The 24,164-nt window shown below is 43.2% G+C and overlaps 1 protein-coding gene across 4 annotated transcripts in view; it reads left to right on the plus strand.

The window, feature by feature from the left end:
- The window catches only part of CCDC15 (coiled-coil domain containing 15), a 51,361-nt gene continuing 41,187 nt past the window's right edge, over positions 13,991-24,164 (plus strand). For 3 of the 4 annotated variants that reach the window (XM_013975863.2, XM_013975866.2, XM_018043486.1), the window contains exons 1-5: positions 13,992-14,269; positions 14,636-14,824; positions 17,018-17,167; positions 17,725-17,916; positions 23,538-23,651. In XM_013975863.2, the coding sequence (XP_013831317.1) occupies positions 14,645-14,824; positions 17,018-17,167; positions 17,725-17,916; positions 23,538-23,651 (636 nt within the window). In that variant the 5' untranslated portion in view covers positions 13,992-14,269; positions 14,636-14,644. Of the gene's footprint in view, positions 14,270-14,635; positions 14,825-17,017; positions 17,168-17,724; positions 17,917-23,537; positions 23,652-24,164 lie in introns of all 4 variants that reach the window. The other variant, XM_013975865.2, reaches the window with a different exon arrangement.

Genomic DNA, 24,164 nt, shown 5'->3' on the forward strand with positions numbered 1-24,164 from the left:
TGGCCCTGTGGCTGAGACTTCATGTTCCTAATGAAAGGGGCCCAGGTTCACTCTCTGGTCAGGGAACTAGATTCCACATGCTGCAACTAAGAGTTTGCATGCTGCAACTAAACATCCTGCCGCTGCCAAGTCGCTTCAGTCGTGTCCGACTCTGTGTCCGACCACATAGATGGCTGCCCAGCAGGCTCCCCTGTCCCTGGGATTCTCCAGGCAAGGACACTGGAGTGGGTTGCCATTTCCTTCTCCAATGCAGGAAAGTGAAAAGTGAAAGTGGAGTCGCTCAGTCGTGTCCGACTCTTTGAGACCCCATGGACTGCAGTCTACCAGGCTCCTCTGTCCATGGGATTTTCCAGGCAAGAGTACTGGAGTGGGGTGCCATTGCCTTCTCCAAACATCCTACATGAGAAACATCCTACAGGAGACAACTAAGATCCAATACAATACAATAACAAAATAAAATACACTTAAAAAAGAAAAGCTTACATTGTTATACTATAAAACTCTTTCTCCTCTGTCTTCATCAAAACCCTCAGAAAAGTTTACTATACACAATTGGAGTATGTGTGTGTACCTCTAGCTAATAAGTATGGCAAAGGTGATAGAATAGCCACTCCCTTGATCAGGTTATGTTATCTAAGACTCTGACTTAGCACATTAGAGCCAGATGGTTTTGCTGACTTTGAAGAAGTCAACTTCCCTGTTGTGAAACAGCCTAATGGCAAGGGAAGGCTAGGGGCCTCTAGTAGCCAAGAGCTACCCTCAGCTAATAGCTGGCAAGAAAATAGGAACCTCAGTCCCACAGCTGCAAGTAACCAAATTATTCAAATGACTATATGAGCTTGAGAGAGGACCTTGAGCTTCAGAAGGGAATGCAGACCAGCTGACATCTTAATTGAAATCTGATAAAACCTTGAGCAGAAACCCCAGCTAAGCTGTACCTGACCCACAGAAACTAAAATAATTAATGTATGTTATTTTAAGCTGCTAAATTTGTGGCAATTTGTTATGCAGCATAGAAAACTAATACAGGTGTGTGTGTGTGTGTGTGTTTATATACTGAGACCAAGGACTGAGTTCCTGGTCCGGATCACCACTATGGGCAGGAAGCGGCACGTGTAGAACAGTGAGATGATCTCTGAACTGATTAAATCAGCTGAAGCAGAAGTCCTGAGTCAGCAATGGTCCTGCGAACGTAGCCTTCAGAAATGTAGAGAAATATCGGTATCTTAGCCTCCTCCACAGGCAAACATTGAGTCAAGAAGTTAAATTTTAAGGGCCTTCCTTGGTGGTCCAGTGGCTAAGACTCTGCATGCCCAATGCAGGGTGGCCCAGGTTTGATCCCTGGTCAGGGAACTAGATCCCACATGCCACAACTAAGACCCAGCACAGCCAAGTTAATTCTTTTTTTTAAAGTTAAGTATGGATATTTCATTTGCAAATTGATCCCAGAAAACTAGGTAGGATATTGGGGGAATGAGTCAGGCAAAGTGAAGGAAGCCAGGGAAGGCTGAACATCAAGCAGATTGCTATGGGCAGCTAGAGCCTAATCCTGTGGGAAATAATGAAGAACAAGCCCCAGAGTTATCACACCCAAGGAGCATTCATCCACTGTAATGTTTATCCACCAACTGCCATCAGATCTGGGCTGAGGGCTGCTTCTGATGGGTAAGGAGAAATTAATTCCCCAGACTTCTGGGTGACCCTCTCAGAGAGGCATACTGTCCAAAGCTTCTCCCTTTCTCGAACTGCTCTCAATGGGTGTGCGTAAGCTCCTCCTCCTGTCAGGCACTTTAAATCTATTTGTTCAGTTAATCTTCCCAGTATCTTCTTCTCAGCAGATATCATCACCCCATTTTACAGACAAGAAAGACTAAAACTTCAAGAAGTCGGCAACTTGCCAAGGTCATATAGTGGCAGTTGTTACCAAGTGGCAGTTGTTTCGTTTAGTTGCTCAGTCCCTTTTGCAACCCCATGGACTATAGCGTGTTACCCCCCAGCCCCTTGACCAGGCTCCTCTGTTCATGCGATTTCCCAGGCAAGAATACTGGAGTGGGTTGCCAATTCCTTAGGGGAAGACAAATTGAGAAAGTAGCATTGCCATATATACACTGTCATGTGTAAAATAGAAAGCTAGTGGGAAGCTGCTGTATAACATGGGGAACCTAGCCTGGTACCCTATGATGACCTAGAAGGGTGGAATGGTGGAGGGAGGCTCGAGAGGAAGGAGATATGTATATAACTATGACTGATACATATTGATGTATGGCAGAGACCATAGCATTGTAAAGCAATAATCATCCAATTAGAAGAAAAAAAGAACCTGGATTAGAAACGCAAGTTGGTCACCAATGAAGTTCAGGCTTCCGACCACCTCTCTGAGTCATCAGTCGGAAGTCTACTTCCTGGTCTAACCTTTGCTCCCAGGACCTACCCTCTGAGTAAGCTCCAGGATGTAAAATGGACCTCTCTGCCCACTCCTGGTGCCCTCTCTTCTGGCTGAAGCGATTTTTGATTCCTGCTTCCATAAACCTGTATGTGAATGGTGCCAGGGTTGTCCCTACCATCAGTTCAATTTGCCAGAGTGGGGGTAGTGGGAGGACCAGAGAGTCTGTGAAGCTGAGGCACGTTGCCTGGGAAACGAAGAATTTGTGTGAGGCTTTGTGTGGGGAGGAGGCAGCGCCCCGCTGCTCCAGCAACCACGGAACAAGAGACAGATTAGCTGGCCAGCTCTCTCTGGAACAAAACAAGCTTTCTGTGGGCCTGGACAGAGGAACGGCCCTCCCCAAGTACTTTTTTTCCTTCTCCTTTTTCTTTTTAAAGCTCTCCAACTCTGGCTTGCTTCTGAGAAACATCAAAAAGAAATGGAGATAGGGAGGGTGGGTGTCAAAAACTCCCTTGCCCTTCCTGGGGTCTGCATCCTGCAGGTTGGTTTTGCTGCCTGCTGATGTCTGTAACTGTGGGGATTAACCCACAAGAAAAGCATCCTATAGAGATGTGTGTGTGTGTTAGTCGCTCAGTCGTGCTTGACTCTTTGTGACTCTATGGACTATAGCCCGCCAGGCTTCTCTGTCCACAGGATTCTCCAGGCAAGAATACTGGAGTAGGGGTTGCCATTTCCTTCTCCAGGGGATCTTCCCAACCCAGGGATTGAACCCAGTTCTCCTGCGTTGTGGGCAGATTCTTTACCATCTGTGCTCCCAGGGGAGCCCTCTGCAGAGATGGGGTGTCTCAAAAAGACGTGGGGCTTGTTAGGAGAAATGTGTGATTCTGGGAGAGCATGGGGTCCTGGGGTAGATTTCCATAAGGCTAGGAGGAGGAGCTCCCAGTTTCAAACTGGAATACTGAAAAGCATCCAAGTGTTTTTATGCTGAGAGTCAATATTTGATTTCTGAATAGAATTCCTGCCCCCTCAGAAGCTGAGAGGAACTCAGGCTTGTGTCCACAGTTGATGAACGTGCCCTATTCAGCAACTCTCCAGAGGAACAAAGAGGAGCAATTCACTGGCATTACAGCATGGAGAGATCCAGCTTTCACTGACCTATTTAAGATGCGGGGAGGATGTTCTAGAAAACATCTCTGGATTTCTGTTCATGTAAAGCTTCAGGAAGATCCCCTGGAGAAGGAAACAGCAACCCACTCAAGCATTTTTGCTTGAGAAATCCCATGGACAGAAGAGCCTGGTGGGCTGCAGTCCATGCAGTCATGAGTCAGATATGACTGAGTGGACTAATCAACAACAACAAAGTTTCAGTGCTCAAACAAAAGGAGGTTTAAAAATCGGGGAAGCCACAGATTACCCTCAATTCTTCAAAGGCTTCATTGTTTCTCTTCTAGATGCTCAGATGGTGTCCTCCCACCAATGGTATCCCGGAAAGTGTTTGCTCCCACCCTCCCTTCCCTGCCCTCCTCCCAGAGAGGGAGGCTCGGAAATGGAAGTCAACTGCCTACAGTGTGAAAGGCACTCCTTGTTCCAGACTTTAGTAAGAGGAGTGGGATGTGGGGAAGGGGACCTGTTTGAAAGTAACAGAAAACACAATCCTTGTGGAGGCATTTAACCCTACCTGGGAAAGCTGCATCTATTAATAAATCTACAATGCCGTTGATAATACAGCTCTACTGCTCTTACAGTGTGTCTTTTCTTATTTTTTTAAGGTTATTTTTGTTTACAAGTTTGGAAAAAGGTACATTTTTTACATGGGTTACTTGTGCAAAATTAGAACAGTGATAAAGACACACAAATTGACAGTGGGACAAGGGAACATTTGGAAGCCTTGTCCCGCACTGCTTCTTAAAGGTACCGTTTATCTAAAAGCCTAAATACCTACAGGAAGATGGCAGTGACTTTAAGGTTCTTTACTACAAAAAGGGACGAAGAAACTGAAGCATGCAGCATAAACCGAGGATTTGAGGGGAAAATAGTTTACCATTGATATGTTCCTTTCCTTGGGCTAATTAAAACTTTAAAAAAAAACATCCCAAACAAAGGGGGATTACACATTTGTTTCTCTAGAATAGCACTGCTTCTTTAAAAAGATTAAAGGATCCCCAACTTTCCCTAGCTTAAAAACTAATGATTGTTTCCATTCCTCTGCCAAACTGTCTTTTAGAATACTGTCTTATTCTAACAACTCTGTGTGGCAAGAATTTTTTTTTCCCAAGGAGGGACATGAAGCTCAGAGAAGTTAAGAAACCGGCTCAAAGTCACACAGTTATGTCAACATAGTGTACACTTAGCCCATGCTTCTTGCTCTAGTGTTCACACCCTACACTCCTGAAAGAGAACACTTTCAGTCAAGCCCAGAAGTAAAAAGTGGGTAGAAAAAAGGATATCTCTGAGACAAGGTATGAGACAAGGAAGGATAAAGGCAACCAACAGGAACTTAAAAAAAAAAAAAAAGATTTAGCAAGAGAATGATTGAGTCCCCCGTGGTGACTCTGAGGACATTTAAGATAATGAATTTATGATACATGGGATTCAACGTAGGGAGAGACAAGGTTTCTTTTCTTTATATAAGTATATTTATTTATTTGACTGTGCCTGATCTTAGTTGTGATTGCAGCCATGAAATTAAAAGACGCTTACTCCTTGGAAGAAAAGTTATTACCAAACTAGATAGCATATTGAAAAGCAGAGACATTACTTTGCCAACTAAGGTCTGTCTAGTCCAGGCTATGGTTTTTCCAGTGGTCATGTATGGATGTGAGAGTTGGACTGTGAAGAAAGCTGAGCCCCAAAGAATTGATGCTTTTGAAGTATGGTGTTGGAGAAGACTCTTGAGAGTCCCTTGGACTGCAAGGAGATCCAACCAGTCCATCCTAAAGGAGATCAGCCCTGGGATTTATTTGGAAGGAATGATGCTAAAGCTGAAACTCCAATACTTTGGCCACCTCATGCAAAGAGTTGACTCATTGGAAAAGACTCTGATTCTGGGAGGGATTGGGGGCAGGAGGAGAAGGGGATGACAGAGGACGAGATGGCTGGATGGCATCACTGACTTGATGGACGTGAGCCTGAGTAATCTCCGGGAGTTGGTGATGGACAGGGAGGCCTGGCGTGCTGCGATTCATGGGGTCGCAAAGAGTCAGACACGACTGAGCGACTGAAATGAACTGAACTGAACTGAACTGATCTTAGTTGAGGCACTCAGGATCTTCAATCTTTGTTACAGTATGCAGAATTTTTTAGTTTAGTTGTAGGATCTAGTTCCTTGACCAGGCATAGAACCCAGGCCCCCTGCATTGGAAGCTTGGAGTCTTAACCACTTGACAGCCAGGGAAGTTCCCTATAAAACATTCTTGAAATTCCTCTTTTGAAATTGTTTTTAGACCCTTCAATATACTTTTTAAAGTATCTTTTAAGATTGCAATTTTTTTTATTTTGGTGCTAAGTCACTTCAGTCATGTCCGACTCTTTGAAACTCTATGGACTGTAGCTTGCCAGGCTCCTCTGTCCATGGGATTTTCCAGACCGGAATACTAGAGTGGATTGCCATGCCCTCCTCCAGGGGATCTTCCCGACCCAGGGATCTAACCTGTGTCTTTTATGTCTCCTGCATTGGCAGGTGGGTTCTTTACCACTAGTATTTAGGAGTACATTTTCTAAAAATGTCAAAATATGGTGAATAATATAGAGGACAATTTATTGACAGATAAAATCATTTTGCAGAGAAGGCAATGGCAACCCACTCTAGTATTCTTGCCTGGAAAATCCTATGGACGGAGGAGCCTGATAGGCTGCAGTTCATGGGGTCGCAAAGAGTCGGACACAACTGAGCGACTTCACTTTCATGCATTAGAGAAGGAAATGGCAACCCACTCCAGTGGTCTTGCCTGGAGAATCCCAGGGACAGAGGAGCCTGGTGGGCTGCCGTCTATGGGGTCGCACAGAGTCGGACACGACTGAAGCGACTTAGCAGCAGCAGCAGCAAAATCATTCTGACCCAAACTGGCTTTGTGTTAAGGTGAAGTCTCTCATCTTAGCAAAGCTTCTTTGACTACAAACAGCCATCCCAGGGAAGTTACCATCAGAGGCAAAGCATGCCACATGGGTCTAGAATCGCAGCGCTAATACACTGGAACCAATTTTTGTAGGCAGCTCTGAATCTTTTTGCTTATCGGCTACATTCTCTTACCCTTACCAATAGCCTCCCTCTATTTTGCTCACCTAGGGGCTGTCTATGTTACAAACAACATAAAACCTAACGCAAACTGGCATTCATGGTAAGGGACTTTATTGGCTCACATTTGCTCACAGTCTAGAGGTGGGGTAACCTTGAGAGTTAGCTTAATCCACAGGCTCAAAAGTGGCAACAGCTAATAGGAAGGACTTTAAATTGTGGTTAGACCATCTCTTTGAAATGTTGCCAGCCTCTTTGATGAATAAGAAAAGCATAAAGATGATGCTAGTGATAAAGAACATGTTTGTTGATGCAGGAGGCATAAGAGATGGGAGTTCGATCCCTGGGTTGGGAAGATCCCCTGGAGGAGGCAACCCACTCTAGTATTCTAGCCTGGAGAATCCCATGGCCTGAGGAGCCTGGCGGGGCTACAGTCCATAGGGTTGCAAAGAGTTGGACAAGACTGAAGCAACTTAGCACATACACACAAGGACTATCTATGGATTTTACAGTGGGAGTAACATGGACTGAAAGCTGTTCATGCCTTGGTCCCTGAGGTGTAACAACACTCAGAGGGGGTTATAGTTGGTTTCACCAGAAAGCAGACTCTGAAATGAAGTTTCAAGTTCAGGATTTTATCAGGGACTGTGCTGGATATTGACACCTGTTGAAGGGAGGAGGAGGAAATAGGAGGAGGCAGAGGGATCGATTGAGCTGTGATTCAGGCTGGACAGCCTCAGCCAAGTCCATGGGGAGCTCTGAAGCTGAAATGATGGCTCATCAGAATTGCTCCAAGTTAGGCAGAAACACCCACGCCTTATGTATCCAGAGAAAAACATGATCGAAAAGGATATATGCGTCCCAATATTCATTTCAGTAGTGTTTACAATAGCCAAGACATGGAAGCAATCTAAGTGTCCATTGACAGAGGAATGGGTAAAGAAGACGTGGTGCATATATATACAACGGCATATTACTCAGCCATTAAACAGAATGAGATTAATGCCATCTGCAGCAACATGGATGGACCTAGAGAGTGTCATACCGAGGGAAGCAAGTCAGAGAGGAAAATATCCTATGACATCACTTATATGTGGAATCGAAACAGAAATGATACAAATGAACCTACAAAACAAAAAGATACTCACAGACTTAGAAAACAAATTTAGGGCTGCTGCCAGGAAGGGATAGTAAGGAAGTCTGGGATGGACATGCACACACTGCTATATTTAAAATGGACAACCAGTATGGACCTACCACATAGCACAGGGAACTCAGCTCAATGTCATGTGGCAGCCTGGATGGGAGGGGAGTTCTGGGGAGAGTGTATACATGCATATGTATGGCTGAGTCCCTTCGCTGTTTGCCTGAAACCATTACAACATTGGTAATCAGCTATACCACAATACAAGATAAAAGTTTAAATAATAATAATAATAAAAAAATATCTTGTCTTTACATTCCCAGACCCATCAATCTTGGGATGAGTCTCCTCCTCAGAGAGAGAGCAAGGCTGCTCTCTGAAGCTGATGTCCCTTAAGGAGCCGACAGCTCAAGGGACTACAACGCTCTCAGAAGCTGGGCCATCAAGTCCTTCCCTGATTCGGGATCTGGGAAGCTCATCTCTATGTCCATATGAGATGAATATTTGGTAATACGGAGGACAATGAAGTTCTTGTGCTAATATTTTTTTTTAATCACCCACGAAGATAAAGGGGAAAATGCTTCTTCATCTTTGATAAATTTAGAGAATTTTTTGCAAAGATGAGTACAGCAGATGCTCTTGAGAAAAGCGGGCTTAATCGGAACAATCTGTTATTGATGCCATTTACAAGGAAACGCTGCTTGTAAAAAACTTGGTTGGCACAAACAAGCAAAAGGAGCCTTGCCAATGATTTCAGTTAGAAAGGTTATTTTGAGATTGATACCAAGCAGGGCCTTGTGGGGCTCCTGGGCACAGAGCCCTTCTGTGTCTCCCATTTCCTTGATCACAGGAAACAGCCCTCATTCAACCTTCATGACCTTCCCTGAGTTCCAATGGGCAAATTCAAACAGTTGTTAATTAGGGAAGGGAGGGGACGCAAGACCACGTAGAAACAGTCATGGGCCAAGGTCCTGTTTCCCCATCAAAGGGTACACACAACTATATCTTTTAGGTATTTTGTAGATATGGAAATCCCTTCCAGGTGGGAGAAGTTATGGTATGCTTCCTGTAAGCATGTTGACCCCAGACCAGTTGGACCTGAAGGCTGACGATGTTGACACCTACTTAGCTCCCCACCAACCCATCAGAAGAAAGTCAGGAGCTGACATTTACTATTAAACTTGTCACTGTCTTCCCCAAGTGGGGACACATGGTTTTGAGGGCATTAGCCCACTGTGGCCCCCTTTGCCTGGCAAAACAATAAAGCTACTCTTTTCTGCTTCCTCCAAAACTCTGTCCAAGATTTAATTCAGCACCAGTGTACAGAGGAGTTGAGTTTTTGGCATCAAGAGGTAGCCAAAGAGGAGGAGGAACAGAGAAGACTTGGAGGAAACAGCCCAGAACATCGGATGCTAACCCTAGGGAATCCTGCTCAAGTGCAGGGAAGAGAGTGGAAATGGGTGACGACACAGCAGTCGAGCACCCAGGTCCCTAGAGGGGGGAACAGGCCATTTTCCCACTTAAGGAAAGCTTCTCCTCAGGACAGACCCTTGGGACGAACAGGTGACCACGTTTTCCAGTGTGTTACAGGTTGTGGGAAGGGTCAGTCAGCCACAAACAGATTAGTGGCAACCAAGCAGCACGTTTCATAGTTCTGTGTGGATCCCCCAGCCACACGCATCAGAGAGCACTCCCCCGAGGAGGAGTGATTGAAGCAGGGCCGCAACACTCCGGTGCCAGCAACACCTGTTCTTTTAAGTTCCTGAAGACAGACATTTCTAAGCAAACAGTTCCCTTGCTGAGAAACTAACTCTGGCCATGAAAGAGAAGCCTTGTGAAAACGTCAGCAAATGGGAGCTGGGCTCAAGATGAGATCTCTCTGGAAATGCAAGAATGTAGATTTGTAAGAAGCCACTGGCACAGCAGCTAGTGGGAGGCACAGACCTGAGTGAGCAGGTAACACTTCTTCCTAGTGTTGGGTGTGTGTGTGTGAGTGTGCATGTGTGTGTGTAGGTGCACAAATCCATCTCCCTCTGGCCCTCTCCAGCTGTAGCTGTTTTCTGTTTCTCACCACCCTGGGTGGATGTGGGGTGTGTTTTCTTCTTTTTTTCCCCTTACTTTCTTTTTTTAAAATCAATTATAAAAAATTTACACTACTTTTTAAAATTGGAGGATAATTGCCCTACAATGTTGGGTTTCCTTCTTGTTGCTTGATTGCTCAGTGCTATCTAGAAACCATTTGTTTTTTAATTCTATTATTTATAAAAAGGGAGCTCCTTTTTCTCTGCTTCACCCTTCGCTTTGACTCATAGGCTATGCCATGAACTAATTTGCTAGCTACACTCATTCACCAGCCTCCAGGTCTTTTCCTGGAATTCCCTGAAGACTTGCTTCTGGCTCTCACCAACACTATTCTGGTCATGGATCTTGGTGATTTCAATAACCTCAGGGATAATCCATTCAGTGCCCTTACCCTCATTTCTCTGACCTCTTCTGCAGCAATTTTGTTCTTCTACTTCAGCACTCTCTCCCTTGGTCACACCATAGACTTTGACAGTACCGATATTGCGGTTTCAAGAATCTTGAGATCACCACCTATTTTTAAAAATAGGTATTTATTTATTTATTTGGCTGCATCAGGTCTTTGTTGTGGCATGTGAGATCTTTAGTTGAGACCCACGAACTCTTAGTTGTGGCATGTGGGACCTAGTTCCCTGATCAGGGATGGAACCTGGGCCCCCTACATTGGGAGCTGGGAATCTTAGCCACTGGACCACCTAGGAAGTCCCTCAACCACCTCTTATTTTTTCAGTGCATCTCACTCTAATAAACCTTAGACCCCCTAACTGGACCCTACAAGGTCTTGATCCTGCCAACTTTACGAGGTCCCTTATCTACTTAGTAGCTTCCCTGGTGGCTCATATGGTAAAGAATTTTCTTGCAGTGCAAGAGACCCGAGTTCGAACTCTGGATTGGGAAATTCCCCTGGAGAAGGGAATGGCGATCCACTCTAGTATTCTTGCCTAGAGAATTCTATGGACAGAGGAGCCTGACGGGCTACAGCCAATGGGATCGCAAAGAGTCGGACATGACTGAGTGACTAAGCACACAAACAGATATGGGAAAGGGTGACAAGTAGGTAAGATGATTTTTAATCACTCAGTCATGTCCGACTCTTTGCAGTCCCATGGACTGTAGCCTTCTAGGCTCCTCTGTCCATGGGGATTCTCAGGCAAGAATACTGGAGTGGTTCACCCTGCACTCCTTCAGGGGATCTTCCCTACCCAGGGATTGAACCTAGGTCTTCGGCATTGCAAGCGGATTCTTTACCATCTGAGCCACGAGGGAAGTTTCAATTCCATGGTCAGTCATTAATCACTCCCTTGCACTCATCTTTAACTCTCTTGCACCTTTCTTGCTTGTAATAGTTAAAACCTCCACCTATGATTATGCCTGTAACCACGCAACTGAATGAAAAGCCTCAAACATGCTGACTAGTCTTACTTTAAATTCATAATCATGAACCTCACATGGGTCCTTAAGGCTGTCTGGCAACTGTACATGTTTCTAGTTCATACTTCTCTTCTGGACAACTATTTTATACCTTTTCAAAGGTCCAGCATCTCTTTTTTTCTTTTTTATTCATTGATTAATTTGCTTTCTATTGGTAATAGTTATGTCTTTCTGTGTAGCCAGTTACCTCAGTATCTAGCATCTTGAAACAACAAATATTATCTCACAAAGTTTCTGGTTGGATACTCTGGCTCGGGGTCTTTTATGAGATTGCAGTCAAGTTGTTGGCCAAGACTGCAGTCTCTGAAGACTTGACTGGGGCTGGAGGATCCACTTCCAAGATCATTCACCAGGCTGTTGGCAAGAGCCTTCAGTTCACTGCCATGTGGTCCTTTTTGTATGACTTCTCATGACATAAATGGCTTCCCCCAGAGCAAGCGTTGGGAACGAGTGAGAATCACAGCAAGAGTGAGAGATGGAGAGAATGAGAGTACATGGTGGAGAGAGAGAAACACAGCATTTTTTTAATAACCTAATTTCTAGTGACATGTCATATACTGTTGGTCACACAGAACAATTCAACACAGTGTGTACAGTGTGAAAGGGGACTACACAGGGTGTGAATACCAGGAGGCGGGGATCATTAAAGTCAGCCAACAAAAATACTATTTTACAGAGAAAACAGAGCAATCAGAAAAGAACTTCCACAAGCTCCCACTGCCATATTAGCCAATTACCAGTATATGTTCTATTTCACTGCTAGTGGTATAATGAACTCTCTCTCCTGCTATCTAAGGCCAGTCCCTCCAACTGTTCACTAGATCCATTCCCTCTTGTTCATTACCTCCTGTTTCCTCTTACCCACTTAAGGACACAGATACAAAAATTCCCCCATCTCTCTCCTGCATTGTCAGTTTTCTTTTGTTTACTGGATAGTTAGCATCAGCAGAGCACGTGGACTGCAACATTAAAGAAAAGAATCCCATGATCCTATCTTTCAGATACACATTTTCTGTGCATCACTTTACAATTCAACTCATAGTAAGAGTTGTCTAAAATGGCTGTCTCCAATTCTTCCTCCCTCTCTATGTCTACCCAACAGCCTTTTGATCTCAAGCTACCCCCAAAACACTGCTCTTATAAAAGTTATCTATGACCTCCATGTGGTTCAATCCAATAGTTAAATTTCAGTCATCATTTTATTTGACCTATCAGAATTTAACACAGGTTAAATTCCTCTTCAATAAAACATTTTCTTCAAGGTATTACACGCTCCTGGTTTTCTTCCTAGGCTTACTGGCTGATCCTTCCAATCTCTTTGCATTCCCCTCTTCTTCCCAGCCTGTTTAATGTGAGGAAGCCCCAGGGCTCAGGTTCTCAGCCAGGCAGGCACCCACTCTGGAGCGATTGTACTTGCTGTTCACTTTGCTTGGAACTTTTAGAAAGCTCTCCAGTGAAAATCGGCTTGTTCCGCTAGTCCATGGAAATTTGCATTGGAGGCTTTGCTCAAAATTACCTCAGTGAAGCCTTCTCTGGTCATCCTATCTAAAATTTCATCTCCCCTATCCTCTGACACACTTTTTATCCTCATCCTCAACTTTTAATCTACAATACTCATCACCCAGACACATTGGTTTACTTATTCATGAGTCTATGTTGTTATTTCTCATCATCACTTCCATGAACAAGGGATATTTATCTGTTTTGTTCACTACTGTACATTCCCAGTGCCTAAAACAGTACTGGTATATAAAAATCTCTCAATTATGATAAGTTACACGAAAGAAGGAATGGGTATCTCAAAGGGATAATGAAGTGTCCCTGGGTTATACTAAAGCTTGGAGCAGACAGGGAGACCACTCAGGAGGCTACCATATTTACTCATAAGAGCATGTATGAAATAGCACTACTAATGTAAGGAGGTGTATAAAGGATGAGCATGATTTACAACTGGCTTGAAAAGTGTTAGTTGCTGAGTCCTGTCCAACTCTTTAGGACCTCATGGACTGTAGGCCGCCAGGTTCCTCTGTCCATGGGACTTTCCAGGCAAGAATACTGGAGTGGGTGCCATTTCCTTCTCCAGGGGATCTTCCCGAAGGGACTGAACCTTGGTCTCTTGCACTACAGGCAGATTCTTCATGGTCTGAGCTGCTGGCTTAGTTCATTCCTGAAGGAAGCCCTGCCAGGCCCGCCTTCGCCCATCCTTTTCCTGTGCTTCCTTCAATTAGGCCCCTGGCCAGCTCAGTTATGGGCTTCTCTGATGGCTCAGTGGTAAAGAAGCCGCCTGCCAAGGACACCCGGTCCGATCCCCCCTGTTGGGAAGATTCCCTGGAGAAGGAAATGTCAACCCACTCCAGGACTCTTGCCTAGGAAATCCCACAGACAGAGGAGCCTAGCGGGCTACAGTCAGTGAGATCGCAGAAGAGTCAGACACGACTTAGCAACAACACGTTCAGTCAACCAGCTTTTCAGCCCAAAATACTCCTTTTCCTGAAGATGCCGGACGTCCCCGGTGCTGGGATATTCGAGCCACCGCCTGCAGACCCACATTTCTGCTGGCCGGTTTCCCAGCCGCCGTGTGGACCCACCCAGGCCGCACCCATTCCACCAGCATTCACAAGCCCCGCCCCCTCAGCGAGACGAAGCGGAGGTGACGCACATCGGGAGCGCTAAACCCCGCCCCTCACGCTTTCCCAGTCCCCGAGAGATGACGGAAGCCCGGTAGAGGCGGGTACAAGGCCGCCGAGGAGCGGGGTGGGGCATCGCTGCGCGGCCTTCCCCAAAGCGGCGGTTTACTGGCGGTAGTTACCTTAGTATCCACGTTAGCTTGAGTTGTGGCCGGCTGCGATCGATTCTACTAGGCCGGTGCAGTCTCAGCCAGAGTGTCACCCCGAGGCCTGAGAAACAGGATTTTCTCTGGTCCGGAACTCCCTGGCGATCAGCGTTGCCCCCATAACCGGATACCAATTATTTGAACTTTCGTCTTCAGACCCAGGTTCCCACCCCGCACCCTCCCAGTCCCATCGCGCTCCCGCTGCTACGCTCTTTCCTCCCTTTCCCATGTCGCTGCGCCACCAATGGCACAGTTTCCTCCTCTCAGTCAGGTTCTTTTGTTTGACCCCCGCTCTCCTCCGTATTGCTTTTCGAGGGCTATCTTGAAACTTCCTTCCTTTATAACACTTATTTTGTATCTTCCCTTTTCCCTTCTTTTCCCCCTTCCTTCCTTCGCCAGAATCTTTGTCAGAGTACGGCCTCCTGCAAGGCTTCACTCATTTCCAGAAGTCTGTGGCACAGGTGTTAGGGAATTGAGTTTTTAAGGTGGTCGTTTTAAGATTTTGAGCTTTTCCTCTCTCCTAACCAGGAGTCATAGATGCCAAGAAGTATGGCCCCCCTCAAGAAGCCTCGAAATACCACGAAGTTACCCCTGGCTTTAAACCCCTTGAAGAGCAAGGACGTGTTGGCAGTGCTGGCTGAGAGGAACCAGGCTATAGTACCCGTTGGGGCCTGGGTGGAGCCTGCCCCACCAGATAGTTCAGAAGTCCCGGCAGCTGTGAGTGTCAGTTTGATGCCAATGTGGTGGCATCTTTCTTTCCCTAATTCCTTGTGCTCGAAAAAGCAGTCTGGGGATGCCGTTTGTATTCCGTCATAAATAGTTATGTTTTTGCTTTAGGGTTATTGAACAAATATGTAGTTGTTAATTATCATACAAAGATGTTTAGTTGTTTCTAAAATGTGGTACACTCTTAATCTTTGGTTTACACTTGAAAGCCGCAATTTGGAACCAGTCATGCACTTCAGGAAAATGTTTGGTAATCTCAAGGTGAGGGCAAAAGAGGGCAGACAGACAATGGGAGTGAAGGAAAGAGGCACCGGTGGCTTCAGTTTGTCTGGTCTTGAGTTAACCTGAGTCACTTGTCCAGACTTGATATACATATCTCTCCTTTGGAACTGTGTTACCTAATTATTCATTGATACTTGTACATTCTGCTCTCTGGTACATATGTTCTGGAATAGTTTATGGGACAGATTTTTTGGAACTCATAATTTTAATTAGAATTTAATTTCACTTGATTTTGAGAATTTAGAGACTGTGAAATAATTTGAGGCACCCCTCAGAATTAGAATTTGGTATCACCGTGTTAGAAGAAGGGATAGACAGGAGGTATGATGGGTTTATTTAATTTGGAGATTCATTATGGAAGAGAGACATAGTCAAGAGAAGAGCAATACAGTATAGGACACAAGTGTTGAAGTCAGAGAATATTCTAGCTTTGCTCCTTGCCAGCTGTAGGATCTTTGGCTGCTACTAAAGATGAATGTCTCTGAGCCTGTTTCCTTATCTTTCGTGTAAGAGATGAGAATACCTAGTATTGGAGCTAGTTTTGAGGATTCAGTGATATGAGTTAAAGTGTTTATGCTAATAGATCTTTACTCATGGTGACTACTATTATTTTCATTCTTTGCTATTCAGAGCACTGAGAGGAAGTGAACAATGATCAAGGACTCAAATGTAATAAAATGTTCCAGATTGTTTTGGAATTAAGCATTATATAAATATTGAGTACCTTTGTATTCTGGGCTCCATTACAGTAGGGGAAACAAAGGAGAATGAAATACATTTCCTGCCCTCAAGGGATTCATAGTCTAATAGGGAGTTAAGAATTATTGTACTCAATGTTAGTAAGAAAGAGAGGTGGTGGGTGGTGGTGGTGGTGTAGTCGCTCAGTTGTGTCTGACTCTTGGGACCCCATGGACTGTAGCCTGCCAGGCTCCTCCGTCTATGGGATTTGGAGTGGGTTGCCATTTCCTTCTCCAAGAATGAGAGGAGATGGGTATTGGATGTTCTTGAAGATTGAGTAGGCCTTTTCTAGGTAGAAATGACAGGAAGGGCATGCTTGGTTAAAAATGCAGCATAATACTCATTTTATAATAGCACATAGTGGGTGAGTGGTGAGCCATCTGATATGTTGGTGTTAGTTTCACAGTCGTGCCAGACTCTTTGTGACCCCATGGACTGTTAGCCCACCAGGCTCTGTCCATAGAATTCTCCAGGCAAGAATGTTGGAGTGGGTAGCCACTCACTTCTTCAGGGAATCTTCCCTATCCAGGGATTGAACCCAGGTCTCCTGCATTGCAGGCGGATTCTTTACCATCTGAGCCACCAGGGAAGTCGAGCAATCTGATATATGTGGACTATTTTACTCACTTTAGAAACTGAAACATAAGATAGGTTTGAATTGGTTCATTAAGAATTAATGAAGATACTTTTAGTTCTCAGTACATGAAAAATTAAGATTTGATTTTTGTGCTAACAGATTCTGAGTTTTAGTTTGTGATTTGGTTTAAGTTCTTGGTACTCACTTGAGCTTCCCTGGTGACTCACATGGTAAAGAATCCGCCTGCAATGCAGGAGATCTGGGTTCAATCCCTGGTTTGGGAAGATGCCCTGGAGGAGGGCATAACAACCCACTCCAGTGTTCTTGCCTGGAGAATCCCCATGGACAAAGGACCTTGATGGGCTATAGTCCCTGGGCTCGCAAAGAGTCAGACATGACATAGCGACTAAGTGCAGCACAGCTATGTCTAGATTATCAGCTCTGAACTACTGTGACTTCTTTACTGTACAGGGAATTTTGGATTATAGAACTGAAGTATTTTTTCGGGATTGTATCCTGACCACTTTGTGTTTACAGTAGGCAACTAGTGGGACAGTACATTTATTTTCTATTTTTCATCTTTAAAGACTTCAGCATATATAATTGAAGAAGAACTGAAGGAGCAGCTAAGAAAGAAGCAGGAAGCTCTGAAGCGTTTTCAGAGACAAGTCAAAAGCCGAGTAAATCAGCAAATTAGGCTGAGAAAAAAGCAACAACTTCAGCGGTCTTATGAAGCTGTAAGTTCAAAAGTGAGCCTGAATAAAGATTGGATGGAACATATGTTTGTTATGGGAAATGCTGTTAGGCAATAACAGAATCACCTTTTTTGAGCCCAGGCTTTGTATAGTCTGATTAACTAGTGAGGGCAGTAGATTTGTAGGCAGAGAACCTGTTGTTTCTGTTTTCCTGTGTTGTCTGACTACCTCTTTTGCTTTCACCAAATAGTTATAAATAATGTCAGAGTTTGGGTTGGGGTTTGAATTCTGGCTTTGCTCCTTACTAGCTATGTGACCTTGGGCCAAGTGCTTAAATTCTCTCAGCTATGGTTTCTTTATCTGTGAAGTGGGGATATAATACTTGTCTCACAGTGTTGTTTTGAAAATTAGATAATGTAGATTATTAGCACCCAGTAGGTGCCTGGTAAGTGTTAGTTTCTTTGCCAACTAAAATTTCCCATCCCTCTCCCCAACTCCGGTTTTAAGACTTCGGGCTGCTTATAGATATTAGTTGATTATACTGGGCTGGGGGGAATCACTCTCACAAGAGGAATCTCACTCTTTCTTCCTTCATGTAGGCAGAGAAAGAAGGCTCAATAGCCATGTACTCTTCAGATCTAGCACACTTAACTCCTAAAAGAACGAGCGTTTTTCCAAGCAATTTGAATGCTGCTATTGGAAGGGCCAGATTGCCTCCTCCCCACATGCTTGAGGGTGGAATAGAAGACAGAGAGAATCAGAATGAACTGTTCCAACAACAAGCCCAGGCTGTAAGTACATATTCATTTTATTTATGTTTCTGGTTTTTTCTTCTTTTTAGATATATAACATACCTGGCCTATGATGAAGAGATTAGGAGTCACATCAACTTCGATTTTTATCACCTCCCCCCCCTTTTTTTACCTTTGTAAAGTGAAGATTAATGGGACGATGTTTATTTTTAGTATATATTTAAAATTATATGAGAGTCCTTTGGACAGCAAGAGGATCAAATCGGACAATCCTAAAGGAAATCAACCCTGAATATTCAGTGGAAGGACTGAAGCTGAAGCTGAAGCTCCACTACTTTGGCCACCTGATGTGAAGAGCCAACTCACTAGAAAAGACCCTGATGGCTGAGAAAGGTTGAGGACAGGAAGAGAAGGGGGAGACAGAGGATGAGATGGTTGGATAGCATCACTGAGTCAATGGATATGAGTTTGAGCAAACTCCAGGAGATTGTGAAGGACAGGGAAGCCTGTGTGCTATAGTCCGTGGAGTTGCAAAGAGTTGGACATGACTTAGTGACTGAACAATAGCAACAACAATTTATATTTATTGATTAGACACTTATGATACTAAAGTATTAGAGTTCAAAACTCACGAGAAAAGCTTTAAGTCAGAGAATGTAGATTTTCCAATTATACTTAAGTTGTTATGGGTAACTGACTCTCAGTTTATAGCATATGGACAAAAGTGATTCCTAACCTCTATTCCACAAAGGTTCAGTACGTATATGGGAATTCCCATGACTGTTTTTGTTTCTTTTTTCTGTCGCTCAGTCTGATTATCACAGTGAATTGATCTGTAAGTCAAATAATAATAAGTAAACTCTAAATTGACATACTCACAAATTTTTAATGTAACTTTTCAGTGATTGACTTTGAATACCTAATATTTAAAAATTAACCACCATGCGTAGCTCCAGCCACTCAGGTCACTTGACACCATCTAATCAGCACCCCCACCCTGCTTAGTGTACCTTGGTTTCTGTTCAGTTGATCACGTTCTTCAGCTTGGTTGTGGGAATAATCCTTCGTCTTATCATTTTATTTTATTTCATTTTATTTAGTTCTACAAGTTTATTGCTACCAACTAATCTCCCTCCACCCTCCTCACGCGTGTGCTCAGTCATGGAACCCCATGGACTGCAGCCCGCCAGACTCCTCTGTCCACTGACTTTTCCAGGCAAGAATACTGGAGTGGGTTGGCATTTCCTTCTCCTATCTTATCCTTTTAAAATGTAATCCAGAGGGTTAGTAAGAGGAGAAAAAAAATGTGGAAAGTTACGATTATATGAAAATAAAAGTTGTGTGATGCTAACAAGCTTGGTCATAAATATGAAGCAAATCTTTTTGTGCTGTTAGAATAAATAGAGAAAGTTTTATAAGTACATGTGTGTTGAAATACTTTTTTAAAAGATTTTTTTCTCTTTCCCAGGCTATGACTTTTTCTTGTTATTGTTTGGCTTATAGTGATCATTTTTTATTTTCTTTTAAACATTATGAACAATTTACCGAGCCAGTATTTCTTGAGCCAGACACTGCATAAAGTACAAAGGATAAAGCATTGACCAAGACAGACACAGCCTTTGCTTTCATGGTGCTTGTAGCTATAAATCCCATTAGAGTGAGGCTTGTACTTCATCTGTTCAGTTCAGTTCAGTTCAGTTCAGTTGCTCAGTCATGTCTGACTGTTTGCAACCCCATGAATCACAGCACGCCAGGCCTCCCTGTCCATCACCAACTCCCGGAGTTCACTCAGACTCACGTCCATCGAGTCAGTGATGCCATCCAGCCATCTCATCCTCTGTCGTCCCCTTCTCCACCTGCCCCCAATCCCTTCCAACATCAAAGTCTTTTCCAATGAGTCAACTTTTCACATGAGGTGGCCAAAGTACTGGAGTTTCAGCTTTAGCATCATTCTTTCCAAAGAAATCCCAGGGCTGATCTCCTTCAGAATGGACTGGTTGGATCTCCTTGCAGTCCAAGGAACTCTCAAGAGTCTTCTCCCAACACCACAGTTCAAAAGCATCAATTCTTCGGCACTCAGCCTTCAGGACACATCAGTCCACAGATATTTGAATATACTGTGTTTGTTAAGCATTGTAGTGATACTAATGATATGTGAAATAGGACCTTTCATGGGTTTACATTTCCAAGTAGAGATACAAAGCTAACAGACTCCTAATCTGTTGGTTAATAATTTGGAAATATATGCTGCATTTGGTGATAAATTTGTGCAGTGGAAGTTCAAAAATGTTTTAATTCTAAAGAAATAGTTGGGGAAGAATTCTTGGAGGAGGTGGAATTGAGCTGTATATTTTGAACTGGTAAACTGAGTTGAATTGGTAAATTCAAAAGAATTTTAAGATAGGAACAGTAAAAAGTCTAGAATATAAAAGTTTTTATACCCTGCTTTTTGGGGTGGGGGGGGTGCTGGACCTTGGAGCTTGTAGGGTCTTCTTGTTCCCCGACCAGGGATCAAATCCATGCTGCTTGCTGTAGAAGCAAGGAGTCCTAACCATTAGACCACCAGGGAAGTCCCGACCCTGTTTTTTTCTTAAAAGAAGATGAGCTACTGAGGAATATTCAGTGACTTAAACTACTCTAAGCCTATAAACTTTTGCTTATTCAATCTGTGACAATAGAAGCTCAATTTTTTTTTTTTAAAATCTTACTGTTTCTGTTGCACTTTCTATCCACTAGATGTCACTAAGAACTAGACAGTGAGACAGTGTCCAAAGCACTAACTCCTTTGGGACAGTTCCAGGCAAACTGGGACAGCTGGTCACCCTGTCTCTACATGTGTTCATGCTTCTTTACTTACTTTTCTACTACTAACTGGTATTCTCATCATCACAGCTCCAAAACTTTTACAAATTATGTAAAATGAACATTTAACAAATAGGAGGATTTGTAAGCCCACAAACTTAGTGGCTTAAAATGACAAAAACTTTTTCTCTCACAGTTGTGGACACCAGAAGTCCAAAATCAGTTTCACTGAGCCAAAATCAAAGTGTCTGCAGGGATATGCTCCTTTCTACAGATTCTAGGGAAAATTTGTTCTTTGACTTTTCAAGCTTTTGGTGTCTGCTGGCATTCCTTAGCTTGTGGCCACATCAAACCAATCTTTGGCTCCATCTTCAAACATCACCTTTTCTGTATGTCTGGTTTTCCTCCATCTGTTTTATAAAAACCACTTGTGATGGCTTTTAGTGCTGGTCTAAATAATCCAAGATTATGTCTTCTCAAGATCCTCAACTTAATCACATGTGCAAAGGCCCTTTCTCCCTGTAAAGTAACAATTACAAGTCTAAGGAATTAAGACCTGATACCTTTGTGTGCATGCTAAGTTGCTTCAGTTATGTCCAACTCTTTGGGACACCATGGACTATAGCCTGCCAGGCTCCTCTGTCTGTGGGATTTTCCAGGCAAAAATACTGGGTGGGTTGCCACACTCTTCTCCAGGGGGTCTTCCTGATCGAGGAATCAAACCTACATCTCTTGTACATCCTGCATTAGCAGATGGGTTCTTTACCATTGATGCCACCTGAGAAGCCCCTTGATATCTTTGGGTGACTGTTACTCAGCATACTACATCCTAATAGCAGGTCATTGAAGGGGCTTTTGGGTTGATTTAATGACAGAGATACTGAATGTTAGGTGTAGTGCAATTGCTGGACCAGTTGAAATATCCTGCTTAAGGGACTAAAAGCAATCTGCAATTCTAATAGAGGTTGGACTTGATGGAAAAAGAAGAATACGTAACTCTTATTTTAAATCTGTCACACCAAATATTTTGCATCCTTGGTCCCATTATACAGGGCAGTGATGTCTGCCATACCTGACAATGAGTTAAAGCAGGCGTTTGTGGCTCTGTACTTTTTCGTAACTTCAACTGCAAATATACTGTGTCTTTTGGCGTTGTAATTAACTCTATCTTGGGGAGTTGGTGATGGACAGGAGGCCTGGCGTGCTGCAATTCATGGGGTCACAAAGAGTCGGACACAACTGAGCGACTGAACTGAACTGACCCCTTTAGCTACTCTACTAACTAAATTTAGCTACTCTATGGTAAAGTCGCTCAGTCGTGTCTGACTCTGAGACCCCATGGACTGTAGCCCACCAGGCTTCTCAGTCCATGGAATTTTCCAGGCAAGAATACTGCAGTGGGTTGCCATTTCCTTCTCCAGGGGATCTTCCCAACCCGGGGATTGAACCCTGGTCTCCCGCACTGCAGGCAGATGCTTTACCGTCTGAGCCACCAGGGAAGCCCAGCTACTCTACTCTAACTAAATTTAAAAGTCCTCCTTTTAATAGAATAAAGTATAATGTTTCAAGCTGGTTTCTCTGGCTAGAGATATAGACCTTCTTAGAAGCAAGGTCAAAACAGAGGTAATATGCTGTAAGGAAACTGGACTGGTAACAAGAGAGAATTTTCATCTCTAGTCACTATTAGTAAATACCATAAAATATTTGTTATTCATATCTGTAAACCATAATCATTATTTCCCTTTAAGGAAGAAATGATGTCATTAAACTTTCACTGGATGGGTTGAAATTGCCATAATTTTACTGAATTGTATAGGGATCCACTTTGCTGGATTTTCCTTAAAGGAACATTCTGTGCAAATATGTGAATATAAAATAGGCAGTGCTTCTCTGAAAAAGAAATCAAAGTAGGTGCTTGCTGAAATTGCTAGGTAGAAATAAGGAATAAGCACAAAATTAACATATTTGATATTAATACTTATTACTAATTGTTGTCTAGAGTACTTGAAACAAATTGGTTCTGTTGAGATGTTTGAATTTGTGTTTAAAATTAATGTAGGAAGGCTTCCTGGAAGAAGACATTTGAGAAAAGACAAGTAAGTACAGTCTTCAAATGTTACAGGTGAAGAAGGAACCCATGTAAGTAAGAAAAAGCAATTTTAGGGAACTAGGAATGATAAAAGTGATCAGGCATGCAAGGACCGGTTGAAGAAATAACTCTTTATTAAGAAGATAGATAAAAGGTAAAGAATATATCTGCTGAATCATTTCCAAATTCAGATCTTTAGGTTCTAATATTTTTGTGTACTTACTTAATATACTGCTAAGTCACTTCGGTCGTGTCCGACTCTGTGTGACCCCATAGACGGCAGCCCATCAGGCTCCCCCATCACTGGGATTCTCCAGGCAAGAACACTGGAGTGAGTTGCCATTTCCTTCTCCAGTGCATGAAAGTGAAAGGTGAAAGAAGTGAAGTCGCTCAGTCGTGTCCGACTCTTCGCGACCCCATGGACTGCAGCCTACCAGGCTCCTCCGTCCATGGGATTTCCCAGGCAAGAGTACTGGAGTGGGGTGCCATTGCCTTCTCCAACTTACTTAATATAAAGCATTCATTATTAAAAAATGATTTTGAGTAACAGCACTTAAATCAAGTTATGAAATGCAGTCTCTTAGAATAATAAAACAGTGTTGTAAAAGCTTATCAGCACATCAGAAAGTCGTCTTTGCAGGTAATCCTCTGGTCTCAGGTCTGGCATTTTTTAATAATAGGGGCCTGTTTTCCTGTTGGAACACTTAGTGAATCTGGTATTAAGACTTTAGCCTGTTTTTGTTTTCTTTTTTCCCCTTTTCCTTGGCAGCTTAGTCAAAGCATGAAACAAGCACGTCACCGGCTGGCATCGTTTAAAACTGTGAATCAGAAAGATGCACCAGAGTTTCCAGATGCTAGAAAGAAAAGCTTTCCCACCCAGGAGGTAACTTAAGTTCTCATGAGTTGTTTCTAAAAATACAGGTAAAAAATTGGATAAAGATTAATTTATACCTCAGCATTATTTAGAACTGAAAAATAATTGGGTGTGAAACGACCTTAATTTTCCAATAGTAGGGAGTGGTCTACAAACATGATATATCCGTATATAGCTGTTATCAAAAATATCATACTTTCAAAGGATATTTGAAGCCTAGGGAAAGTGTTTGTGATATAAAGGTAAGTGGAAAAAGTAGGATATAAAATTAGATATAGTATAAGCTCAATTTTAAAAATTCATCCAATAAATATTTATGGACTATCTGTAGTTGCCAGGCATTGTTCTAGAAGCAGAACTTAACAATGATAAAAAGATCCTCAAGGAGCTCCTGTGCTAGTAGGGAAGCATATTCTTAAACAAGCACGTAAATACAGAATATTATTTCCAATGATAAGTGTAAAGCACAATATTGAGATGGGGAGAGAACGCTATGTGCATAGACAAAGGCCTGAAAAGAAA

The sequence above is a fragment of the Capra hircus genome, chromosome 29 (assembly GCF_001704415.2).
Source record: "Capra hircus breed San Clemente chromosome 29, ASM170441v1, whole genome shotgun sequence".
Lineage (NCBI taxonomy): Eukaryota > Metazoa > Chordata > Mammalia > Artiodactyla > Bovidae > Capra > Capra hircus.